A 12,364-nucleotide genomic window follows, 5' to 3' on the forward strand; every position below is an offset into this window, starting at 1 on the left:
ATAACTTCAACACTATTGGGAAAAAAAAATAACAGACTTTCAGGATATGTGCAGAAGGGAGCCTGGAACATTCACAGCAAATTTCGTGCAATTTAAACCGTAGGGGGCGCTACAATAATTCACCAAAGTTGGCCGTTTTGGCGTTTTTGGCGTTTTTGCTTGATTTGGCCCTTTTCCACTTTCCCCCATCGATTATTTCTCCCACAAAACGCCAACAGAATCGGCTAAAAATCAGTTTTATAGAATCTCAAGACTTGAATAATGAACACTGTGAAAAAAACGGACTTTTCGTCGGTAGGAAATTTTCGGTTTTTTACTGCCAATAATTTTTTACTTTCTGTGATTTCTTTATGTTAAAACTATTACTTAAACTCATCCAATACTAACGCAAAAATCATGTGTGATGCCAGTCAAGGCCTGAACACATTCACACGAAGAAACAAGCACATTTCTTCCAGGAACACCTATTGATCACCTATTGAGAAGTAAAATAACCATAATTTATTCACTTTCACGATAGGCTTGCTTCTCTTAGTCGGTCAATCAGATCGGCTTCAAATTTGTAACACACAATCCAAACATTGTCATGATGTCAGCCCACAAAGCATTTTACGTTCGCTGTTACACTATTGCCGTGCCAACCCATTCTTCGCATCAAACAACGAAGGGGCTTTGGAGGGACTAAACATGCTCCCTGTGAAAATACCCTTGGCAAACATATTAAGAATCAAAGATGTAGTTACCAGATAGGATTTTTATTCTTCAAAAATGGTAATTTGCTCCATAGCGCCACCTACAATATTCAATTAGGCAGCCCCATTAGGCAGCCCCGGTGCTACGTTTGACCTACATGTATAACGCTGGGTAGGTATATGTAACACAAGTAGACGGAAAGAAAAGTCTCTTGGCACCATGCTCTAAACTGTACCGGATGTCGCCAATATTGATTTCTGTTTCACTATGTTTGTGCAAAGCTCATCTCATTTCCACATACAGGTATTCACCTGCGTTTCATACTCCAGGCCAGCAGGTGGCGGTAATGCACCAAATATATGGATGCAACTCGCTTTTATACATCAAGAAGCAGACGAACAATAACACAGCGTGCTGACGCCGGCTGATACTCCAGGCCAGCAGGTGGCGGTAATGCACCAAATATATTGATGCAAACCGCAGTTTAGAGAAGAAGAAGAAGAACGCAGCTTTGCCGGCCTGGTCTGCAGTCTGCTCCGTCTGAGACGGTAAGAATTTTAAATGTATTACAATGAACTACAATCCAACGATAATTAGTCATGGCAGTCTCTTGTTCACATGACCGCTGTAAAATCCACCGTGTTTATCCGGTGCTCTTTCTCCGTGTGTGATTGTCACAGGTTACTCAATGCTATGCTACACGAGGAGCTCCATGCTAATGCGATCCTCCATTCAAATATATAATGGTTTCTCCTGTTCGCCAGTCGGCATGAACACATAAATACTGTGGATATTACGTTACATAACCGCAGTGAAAGAACGGTAAACTCTGAACAGTCACGGTGTGTCTTTGAATTCACGTCACGTTATAAATGTGTTCTGATGAAGCTTGAAGATGCATGCAGTTAATATTCATGTAGCTATTTAACTGCTCCACATCCATTTGAAAGAATAATTACTGTTTACTTTGCATATTACGGCTGTCATACAACATATACTCAATTCATACATGAAGTGTTATTAGAGATTAAACTACCAGCAGCTTATTAAAACTAGGAGTGATGCTTAAGTTTATTACTTCTTCTTGAGCCATTTATTTTAATTCAGAATTCTAATGAGTATATGGTAAATATTATTTACCTACTCTTTAAGAATATTAATACCATTTGGTGTTATTAACCTGTATATTGTTTACGAGATCTGTATACTTTCATCAGCAATGTTAGAACCAGAGTGTGATGAAGTTTTTAATTACATAGTATAATCATATTCTGACTAGAAGGGAATCTGACATTGAGATGTAAAGTGTGCTCATCAAAATCACTGCACATAGACACACATCAGATGTTGATTGCTGTACTAACCTCCGGTGTCCTGCTGTTCATCTCTCTATTGCAGACACTATGGAGATGTTTGGACTGCAGTATAATGAGCATGGTTGCCCCCAGTTCCTGTGGACTGGGACCAGCACAGGACCAAGACTGCCCGACCTCCTCCAGAGCAGTGCATCCACTGCACAGTCATCGTAATGGTGCGCAGTATTAATTATTAATATTATGAAAATATTTGAATTTTTTTTAGCAAATCTGTAACTTTCTTTAAAAAATTACACTGCAGTCTTGTTATTGGTGACCTCAGCTAGGCCCAGAATTATTTTCATGAGATATCACCATGCGGATTTCGAATGAATTCAATTTAAAGTTAGCGAAAAATAAATATTATTAATATTATGACAATATTTGAATTTTATTTAAAGCAAATCCGTTACTTTCTTGTTTATTCTGTTTCTTTATAGGACGTGGCACTAAGGAGGATTGTCCAGCCGCAGGTTTGTTATGTTATTGTGCTTTGAAGTTTATGAATCATACCAGTATTTGCTTTTTGAAGAGACCAATTGACACCATTATTGTTTCTGCAATTTTGTTTTCCAGATGACGCTGAAGAACCGTTACAAGCCGCTAACACCAGTCTGCTTCAGCAGCTTGGTTGAAATGGAGATTGGATGATGCACTGTGCCCAACTAATCATACACGTGATGCCTTGAGAGGTCGGGGTCAGATTGTGAGTACTCCTCTGTTTTCCTGATCCGATGTGAGGTCAAAGGTCAGGGATGTCTATGTGTCCAGATTGTAATGCACTCCGAGACAAATTTGTAAATTGTGAAAATGGGCTATACAAATAAACTGAATTGAATTGAGACGTCAGTGCACAACTCAAGACGACAAGCATTTATGCATTTTACATCGAATTTACATGACGCGGTCTATACTTCACGTCGGGATACACGACGCATGAATATGTTCACGTAGTTAAAGCGCCACCTAGTGGCTGAACTGGACTTTGTCGAATCCGCCCCAAACTTGTCGCGCTCGTTACAAGTCGCGGCCCGAGTCGAGTCCGACCGGCGCGCCTGCGTCCTCGGCGCCGGCTGACCGGCGCGGGTGAGCGAGGACCCGTTCGACGCTGCTTGCAGCTTTAATTCTTCTTATTATTCCACTTTTTTATTTTTGAACATTGGGCGCATATTGGGGGTATGTATCATATCCCAAAACTCACCAAATTTGGCAAGCTTGTCAGGCTTGGTGAAAATAGCCGGATGACACCGACCTCGAAATTCGGCTTTCAAAAATTGCTCTCTAGCGCCACCTGTAAATTTGACCGGCGACGCCCCTCACCCAGTATGTTCAAATGACTAGCTTTTTTTTTCACAAGTCCACTTGGACCTGCTCTACAAAAAAGCCTCTCAGTACCCTAAGCTCCGCCTACTTAAATTTTCCACCATATTTTTTGGTGAAAACACATCAGAGGCGTTTGCTCCGACATACGGGGTCCAATTCAAACCAAACCTATTGGAGATAATGATCATGGAAGCTATATCATCTAAGATCTATCATCTTTTTCAAATATATCATTGTGGTAAGGATCTATGGCCCAACGAACATTTTAGGGGCGTGTCCTGTTTTGTAATGCTCATAACTTCAACACTATTGGGAGAAAAAAATAACAGACTGTCAGGATATGTGCAGAAGGGAGCCTGAAACATTCACAGCAAATTTCGTGCAATTTGAACCGTAGGGGCGCTACAATAATTCACCAAAGTTGGCCGTTTTTTGGCGTTTTTGGCGTTTTTCGCTTGATTTGGCCCTTTTCCACTTTTTCCCCATCGATTATTTCTCCCACAAAACGCCAACAGAATCGGCTAAAAATCAGTTTTATAGAATCTCAAGACTTGAATAATGAACACTGTGAAAAAAAACGGACTTTTCGTCGGTAGAAAATTTACGTTTTTTTACTGCCAATAATTTTTTACTTTCTGTGATTTCTTTATGTTAAAAACTATTGCTTAAACTCATCCAATACTTCCCCCAAAAATCATGTGTGATGCCAGTCAAGGCCTGAACACATTCACACGAAGAAACAAGCACATTTCTTGGAGGAACACCTATTGATCACCTATTGATCACCTATTGAGAAGTAAAATAACCAAATTTTTCTGCCCAAAATAATGTGAGCTCCTACGGCTGCCTGTAAACCAGCTGGCTCATAGCTCACCATGATAAGTGTTGGTCTGGACACCTGGAGATGCGTGTTCGATTCCAAGACAAGGCAGCTTTTTTTCATCACTTTTTTTTTACATTGAATTTACATGACGTGATCTCTACTTCACATAGGGACACACGACGCATGAATATGTTCACGTAGTTAAAGCGCCACCTAGTGGCTCAACTGGACTTCCTTCAGTCCGCCCCAAATTTGTTTGACTAGCCCGTTATTTAGAATGGAATAAGAACTCTCTCTCTTTTTCTCTCTCTCTATTTTTCTCTCTCCTCTCTCTCTTTTCTCTCTCCTCTCTCTCTCTCCTCTCTCTCCCTCTCTCTACTCTAACATAACTAACGTCAGTAAACAGCTGGACGAGGTTTTTAAATCACGGATTTCGTGAGTTTATGTTTATTTATTTTTACTTCATGTAGGGACACGTGATGCATGAATATGTTCACGTAGTTAAAGCGCCACCTAGTGGCGAAACTGGACTTTGTCGAATCTGCCCCAAACTTGTCGTGCTCGTTATAAGTCGCGGCCCGAGTCGAGTCCGACCGGCGCGCCCTCGGCCGAGCGGGCGGGCCCGCCGCTCCCCGACCGCCGTGGGTGAGCGAGGACCCGTTCGACGCTGCTTGCAGCTTTAATTATTATTATTATTATTATTATTATTATTATTCAAAGGTCTGGGGTTGCCAGACAGTTTAGTGATTCACATGAAAACTGACACTTTTATTTATCAATGAATATAAAATCTAGTCCAGATGTTGAGGAGGTTATAAAAAATGATGTTTATATCAAATGTTAATGTAGTTCTTCTTGAGGCTCAAAGGAAGGCCAGTTTTATAGCTTCTCTCAGCAGCATAACTGTTTTCAGCTGCGCTCACATAAAAAGGACGTAAAGGGTTTTCTACCCCTCCGCTAGTCTTCGAAGGCGATAACACAATGTACCACTAGAACACTGGAGATGGCCCTCTACACACCTCTGGAGAGACTTCATTACACACCAGAGAATAGTCATGTACACATTAACTATGGAGAGAGTATTTATGATATATTTAATGTTATCTTCATTGAAGAAACAGTGCTTTGAAAAATAAGAATATTTCTAAGTGACCCTAAACTTTTGAACGGTAGTGTAACTATAACCTCCCTGTTAGGCACCTATAAGTCCCCCATGAGGCTGGTTATTGAGCAGATCATTCATGAGAATATAGTAATAAGGTACAAATTTATTTTATTGGAGACATTGTTGTCAAATATTGTACATTTCCACTTAAAATGTCATCTAACTACATTATAATGTATAGCAGAGGGATGTAAAGGGCTACCATGTCATTTACAACATCCTAATCCAGGGGTCTTTTCCTTCATGTCTCCAGAGCCTCCGATCATCGACGGGGACCATCACTCCGACCGCGTTGAGCCTCTTGGTGGCAACGCCATCCTGAGCTGTGAGGTCCGGGGAGACCCCCCCCCACCATCCGCTGGAGCAAGAGCGGAATCAACATCCAGACCGGCGACCGCGTCCGTCAGCTGGACAACGGCTCGCTGGCCATCTACGGCACGGCGGTAGGAAAACACGCCGGACCGAGATCCGTTCTGCGAATACCGTTGATGCCGAAGGAAAGGGATCCCAATGGTTCTCATCAACAACAGCTCTTCATTGTGTTCATACAGAGTGAAGATGCAGGCGACTGCATGTGTGTGGCAGCGAATGAGGCTGGAGTGGTGGAGAGGAGCGTCTCCCTGACCGTGCACAGTAAGCGTCTGCCCTCTCACTTTAGTGATATTCTATTCAGTTTATTTAGCAGAGCCCAACATCACACATCACTAATTATCCTCAGAGGGCTTTACAGTCTGTACACATAGACATCCCTGACCTTGACCTTTGACTGCAGGGCCAAGTCCAATGGACCCTTAAACAGTGACGTCGCCGGCTTTTTCTTAAAGCTTAGATCACGTAGATCTCTCTGCCTCTTCCAGGTGCTCCGGCCATCACGGCGGAGCCGACGGTGGTGGTGGACGCCGGCGGCACGGTCGTGCTCGACTGTCGGGCGGAGGGGGAGCCCACGGCCACGATGGAGTGGTCCCGGAAGGGAGGGCGCCGCCTGCTGGGCGACGACCGCTTCTCCCCGCTGTCCAACGGCTCGCTGCGAGTCAGCAGCGCCCAGAAGGAGGACACGGCCCAGTATGAATGCCTGGCCAGAAACCTGCTGGGGTCAGCGAGGGCCAGGGTCACGCTGACCGTGAGAGGTGAGCCAGACGCGGCGGGGGTTAAAGTCTGTGTGTAAGTATGTATGTAAATGTGTATGTAAGTAAGTATGTATGTAAGTGTGTAAGTATATAAATATATAAGTATGTGTGTATGTAAGTATCTAAGTGAGTAAGTAAGTAACGTTTATTTATATTGCACTTATCACAGAGTGAGTAATTGAGTAAGTATGTAAGCTTATCAAGCACTTGTCTCACAGAGCTGAGCTGCCTTAAGTGAGTATGTATGTTAGTAAGTAAATTAGAGTAAGTGAGTAAATAAGTATGTACGGTTTATTTATAATTCCCTTATCACAGACAAAGTGTCACAAAGTGCAGTTACAGGAGTAAATTAAAACAATTAGTCAACAACAAGGTCTAAAACATGTCAACAGTTAACAGAGAAACGTACAACACACTAAGAAGTTGCCGTGCGGTTCGTTCTGTGTTCTCCAGTTCACGGGGGCCACTCGGAGTGGTCAGCCTGGGGCCTGCAGCGCGTCCTGTGGCGTCGGCTCCCAAAAGAAGCGTCGGCGGTGTACCAATCCTCTCCCCGCCAACGGGGGGCGCCACTGCGCAGGATCGGACACGGAGACGCGAGGCTGTCAGGGGAAGCTGTGTCCAGGTGAGCGCCGTGATAGACCGGAGCATTCCGCCTCAGTACCTGTTCACAGGAGACGGTCCTGAGTCTTGACCTGTGCGCCTCCTGCAGTGGATGCTAACTGGTCCGAGTGGTCTCTGTGGGAGGAGTGTTCTCGTACCTGTGGTCATGGCAACAGGACGAAGGTCCGGACCTGCAGCAACCCTCCGCGCAGCACGGGGGCAAGCCGTGCGAGGGCAAGGCCGCGGAGGTCACCGTGTGCGGCGTGCGGCCGTGTCCAGGTGAGTCGCGGAGGCGTTTCCTGTAGCTGCAGGAGAGCGTGAATAGTTGGTATGAGGAGGCAGGAGAACTCATCAAATCCTCACGGTCAGCTGACATCACAGCTTCTGAATACCACGTCAGTTCTGACTTTATGTTTCACTGCTATGCATCTCCATTATTTGCCTATAATGCATCGCACATTTACAACCAACAGGCTTTATGACCGATTCTATCTTTTGCCTTTGGTCTCATAAACAAGCTTCCTTTACGCCGGATTGTAGGCGCTGACAAGGGTGGGAGGGACTATGTACAACCTACTCGAGTTAAAGTAATGTAAAGTAGTCCTTATTTATGTAAAAGTACATGTAATAATTCACAAATTGTACTTGAAACAAGTACTTAGTTGACAGAATAATCGTAAAAAGTACAATATTTCTCTAATAAATGTAATAGAGTAAAAGTATAAAGACCTGCACGTCGACTTCTGTAACGCTGACCCCTGCCCCAGTGAGTCATTTTCACTTTTGCTCTTCAGGGTTCGTACGGTCCTGGAAACCCTGGCTTTTCCTGCTCTTTTACTTTAACAGTATACTCTCTACATCTCAATGTGAACATGTCTTGTATCTTGACGCACACCTGCTCTTTTTTCTGATTATCTCGCTTCCTTTTTTTCATCATCCTTGACGTTGTAATTTCTTTGCCGTCAAGTCAACGGTCACTGGAGCCCGTGGAGCAGCTGGGGCGGCTGCAGCAGGACGTGCAACGGGGGTCAGACGAGGCGCTACCGGACGTGTGACGACCCCAGCCCCGCCAACGGGGGGAGAGCGTGTGCAGGAGCAGACACGCAGATACAGAGGGTGAGTGTTGGTACTACACTGGCAGGCAAAGAACAGTTCTTTGGTGATTTTTAAATTTGTAATTACGAAACCTTTAGGTGAATCTCATTGAGATTAAAAATCTCTTTTTCGAAGGTGAACAAAAAAACACATAGTTACAAAAAAAAGAAACACAAAGTTATAAATAAAAAACACAAAGTTAAAAATAAAAAAACATGAGAAACACAAAGTTGTAAATAGTAAATGTGTGTACTTGTGTGTGTTCTTGCAGTGGACGGGAGCTGGGCCTCGTGGCAGCTCTGGGGAGGATGCTCCGCCTCCTGCGGCGGCGTCCGTCTGTGTAACAGTCCGCCTCGTGGGAACGGAGGTCGGCCGTGTCCGGGAGACTCCTCCCAGCTCTCCAGGTGTAACGCTCACGCCTGCCCAGGTGAGATATTTGTTGTTAATACGAATGTTCAGAATTTAGGGTTGCGACTAAAACTGTTGTGTTGTTGTCAGGCGGCCCCCAGAGCGCACGAGGAAGCATCGTAGGAAACATCAACGACATTGAGTTCGGCATATCCATCCTCAACGCCACCGTCACAGACGGCCAGTCTGGTGGCAGAACCGTCACGGCCACGATCACCAACGTACCGAGGACACTCGGTCAGTTTCATTATATTTCAGGCTCTACGGTCCTGGAAAACCTGGAAAAGTCAGGGAATTTGTAAATGGTTATTTCCAGACCTGGAAAAGTTCCCAAAGAAATAAATCCCCAAAGTTTTGGAAAAGTCATAGGAAATGTGTTATATTCCTATGTTCATGTTATGCTTTTAAATAGAGTTTTAAATAATTAATATGCTTTTTAAACGAATGACGCTCTAAATATAAGTCGCCATTCACTCTTTCACACTCGCAAATTTTCCGCAAGTTGAACGCAACTTCACTGAAAAGACATCAATGTTTTATTATTTTAATCAAACTATTGTCTCATTGATTTGAGTCTTTTAAGGTTATAAACTGTATGCTTTGAAATTCTCATTGTTAGTTTAAATTAAAGATTCTATCACTTTTTCATGTTTACAATGAGATTTAAAAAAATAACTCTAGTGGTGGTCACCATGTGGATGAACCCTGTTATATATATTTAAATATTGTCCAAATGATATCTGGCTCCATGAAGCCAGAGCACCTGGATAAGTCTCATAATAATTTGAATCTGCTCTCGCTGTTCGAGGTCCCGCGATGAGAACGCTCGTCTCCACCCTGAACCCGGTCTACTGGACCGCTGCACAGGAAGTGGGCGAGGCCGTCAACGCGCTGACGGGAAGCGTCTTCAGGCGAGAGACGCAGGTGGAGTTTGCCACAGGTGAGAATTGACGGGTTGCACCGCTGTCGTGTGAGATGGTTAATGACTGATGGGTTTGGGGACCTGACTAACGTCTGGTGTACTCTCTGCAGGTGAGACCCTGAGGATGACCCTCGCTGCGCGAGGCCTGGACTCGGACGGAGCGTTGCTGCTGGACATCGTGGTGAACGGACACGTCCTGCAGCTGCCCTCGCACGCTGACATCAGCATCAAGGTACGGGAATAAACCACGCAGGGGACATCCACAGTTTTATGTATTTGTAAGAGCCGTTTTGTTTAACCTCCGGCCACTAGGGGGCGTAGGGCCCCGTCAATTAAGACAGGCCCTTCACAACAGCGTTTACCAACCTTTTTGAGCCCAGGATCCCTGACCTCCGCCTACCAATATAAAAGTTGTTTATCAACTGACGTTACAGCACAACACTGACAACATGTAAGTTCAGCTCTCATCACAATGCCATCAAGTCATGTGACTCCAGTCAGTGCTCTGTCTGTGACTGAACTCTGTCTGTCAGCTTGTAGTTTCATAAGCACAGACTGACAGTCTAAAGCCGTCTGTCAGTAATCCGGCTCCTGGTCTTTGATTTTGTGATTTTCTCAACTCCACTGACGAGTTTTTCGGTGCAAATTTGGTATTCATGAACGTTTTCTCCTCTGGGATTCGTTCTGAACTCAGAGCGTTGGTGATTACGTTCACATCACCTCTACAGATTTCCTCGGATTTTAATAATCAGAATAATAATAAATATGAGAATCACCATTTGTGACTCCTGCATCTATGCTTTTTCAAACAATAGAATGAATACAATTGCAATCACTTTCAAGTAAACCAGATTGCTCCGTCAGAACAGAAAAAAAGCTCAATGTTGAGCTTTTGTTTTGAAGGGCAACAGCAGGAAAGCCGAACTCACGGAGGTAGGACCTGTGTAGCAGAACCCGTTTTCAGGCGTTCATGAATCAGGCGGAGATGTTTTCTGACGTCGATCTTCCAGTCAGGAAGAAAACGTTTCAGAACACACTTCAGAAAATGTTTGAGAATGAGGAACAATGTGTTTCTAAATTTATGTTCATTTTATCTGGGAGAGCGACAGGGAACGTCTCCGGTCGATCTCGATCGACGGGTCGGCGCCCGCTGCTTTACAATGACATCGTTTTATGAAGTCTTACTGTCTTTACTGAATTAACACTATAGGAACACCTGCAGGATAAAAAGATAATATCTTCATGAGAAACATCGTGGCACAAGTGAAGATGTTTCTCCACATGCAAATGATACCCACTGCAACTATATCAAAGTCCTTCCCTCATAAACACAGCCATTAGAGCCATTTAGTTTGTTTTGGTTTTGTTTAACCTCCCGCCACTAGGGGGCGCAGGACCACTGTCAATTAAGACAGGCCAATATAATCAGGGGGAGCGCTGTAGGGTCAGGAGCACACAGGTGACATGTGTTTTGATTTCTTTCATTTGTTGGGAATATACAAATGGATTTTGGACAAGAAATGCATTTCTTGGTTTGTTGGAAGCCGTAGAACTTTATAAATAAATGAATGCTTTGGCCTCAGGACTACACGGAGGACTACATCCAGACGGGGGCGGGGCGGCTGTACGCCGAGTCCACCCGCATGTTCAGCATCGACGGGGAGAGCGTGCCGTACTGCTGGAACCACAGCATCTCCTACGACCCCTCCAGGGGAAAGATGCCCTACCTGGTGCAGACGCTGCACGCCTCAGTACCGCCCCCTAGAGGAGACGCTGGAGTATAGCATCCAGGCTTGCATCGCCAAGGGTGAGAATACTGTGAAATTAGTCAAATTTATTGGAAATTGAGATGAATTCAACAAGGTTGTCAAGTTAATATGAGGTTGTATATGTTTCCTTTTGTATGTTAAGTCCGGTCAAACATTTAAATATGATCTTATTTATGTTTGTTTCTGTAAACTGTAATTGAGCGATGAGGCATTTATGGTTCCAGGAGATCGCAGTAACCAGTGTCCTCAGGGATTCACGCTGGAGTCCGCTGGGCCCTTCTGTGCAGGTAATGTTCCTGTTGAGAGACAACACCTGCAAGTAGCCAGTTTACAAGCTTCATGTTCGATAGCTGCTGGGTCTCATTTGAGCTCTCCACTGTTCACCTGCATTCAACCGAAGCCTCCTCAAACGTGATTGGTCGATACAACGCTGACTACAAACGGAAAGTTAAACGCTTCTGACCCAACAAAATCTCAGAACCTGAGTACCGCCATCGTGGTCAGTTGCTAGATATTAATAATAATAAAAGTGATGTGTTCAGTAGTCGTCTATTTAAAACGTGCTTTTAACCCTTGTGTTGCCTTAGGGTCATTTTGACCCGAATCAATATTACACCCTCCCCCCGCCTCTGGGTCATTTTGACCCGATTCAATGTTTCACCCTCCTGTTACCTTTATATTTACTAACATATTTTACCCTTTGCATTCAATTTGACGCCAGCAATTAAAACCTCCAGAAAATTATTAGAATTAATATTGTTTTCCAAGTTTAAGTGTGAGGCACTTTGTTTGTTTGTTGACTACTGAAAGAACACCGACATTAAACATTGAATGGGCTCAAATTAATCCTAAGGCGGGGGGAGGGTGTAATATTGATTCGGGTCAAAATGACCCTAAGGCAACACAATGGTTAAAGACACGGTGGATTTGAAAAGCATCTTCTAACAGCTTCTCCAAGAGAACCTCCTTATTGCTAAAACCATATGCTGCCATATGTCAATGTGCCATGTATGTGTCATGTGTGTCATGTGTGTGCCATGTATCTCATGTGTCATGTGTGTCATGTGTGTGTCATGTGTGTGTC

The 12,364-nt window shown here is 44.1% G+C and overlaps 1 protein-coding gene across 4 annotated transcripts in view; it reads left to right on the forward strand.

Annotated features, from left to right (window-relative positions):
- The window catches only part of LOC130198241 (hemicentin-1-like), a 45,430-nt gene extending 33,331 nt beyond the window's left edge, over window positions 1-12,099 (forward strand). For 2 of the 4 annotated variants that reach the window (XM_056421387.1, XM_056421388.1), the window contains exons 4-11: window positions 5,613-5,802; window positions 5,911-5,992; window positions 6,217-6,486; window positions 6,940-7,108; window positions 7,196-7,365; window positions 8,054-8,202; window positions 8,453-8,608; window positions 8,680-8,825. In XM_056421387.1, coding sequence (XP_056277362.1) covers window positions 5,932-5,992; window positions 6,217-6,486; window positions 6,940-7,108; window positions 7,196-7,205 — 510 coding nt within the window. In that variant the 5' untranslated portion in view covers window positions 5,613-5,802; window positions 5,911-5,931 and the 3' untranslated portion in view covers window positions 7,206-7,365; window positions 8,054-8,202; window positions 8,453-8,608; window positions 8,680-8,825. Of the gene's footprint in view, window positions 1-5,612; window positions 5,803-5,910; window positions 5,993-6,216; window positions 6,487-6,939; window positions 7,109-7,195; window positions 7,366-7,833; window positions 7,853-8,053; window positions 8,203-8,452; window positions 8,609-8,679; window positions 8,827-9,397; window positions 9,530-9,621; window positions 9,744-11,094; window positions 11,319-11,504 lie in introns of those variants that run through there. The other 2 variants (XM_056421389.1, XM_056421390.1) reach the window with 2 other exon arrangements.
- Window positions 12,100-12,364: the final 265 nt, after the last annotated feature.

This window comes from Pseudoliparis swirei, chromosome 8, assembly GCF_029220125.1.
Source record: "Pseudoliparis swirei isolate HS2019 ecotype Mariana Trench chromosome 8, NWPU_hadal_v1, whole genome shotgun sequence".
Lineage (NCBI taxonomy): Eukaryota > Metazoa > Chordata > Actinopteri > Perciformes > Liparidae > Pseudoliparis > Pseudoliparis swirei.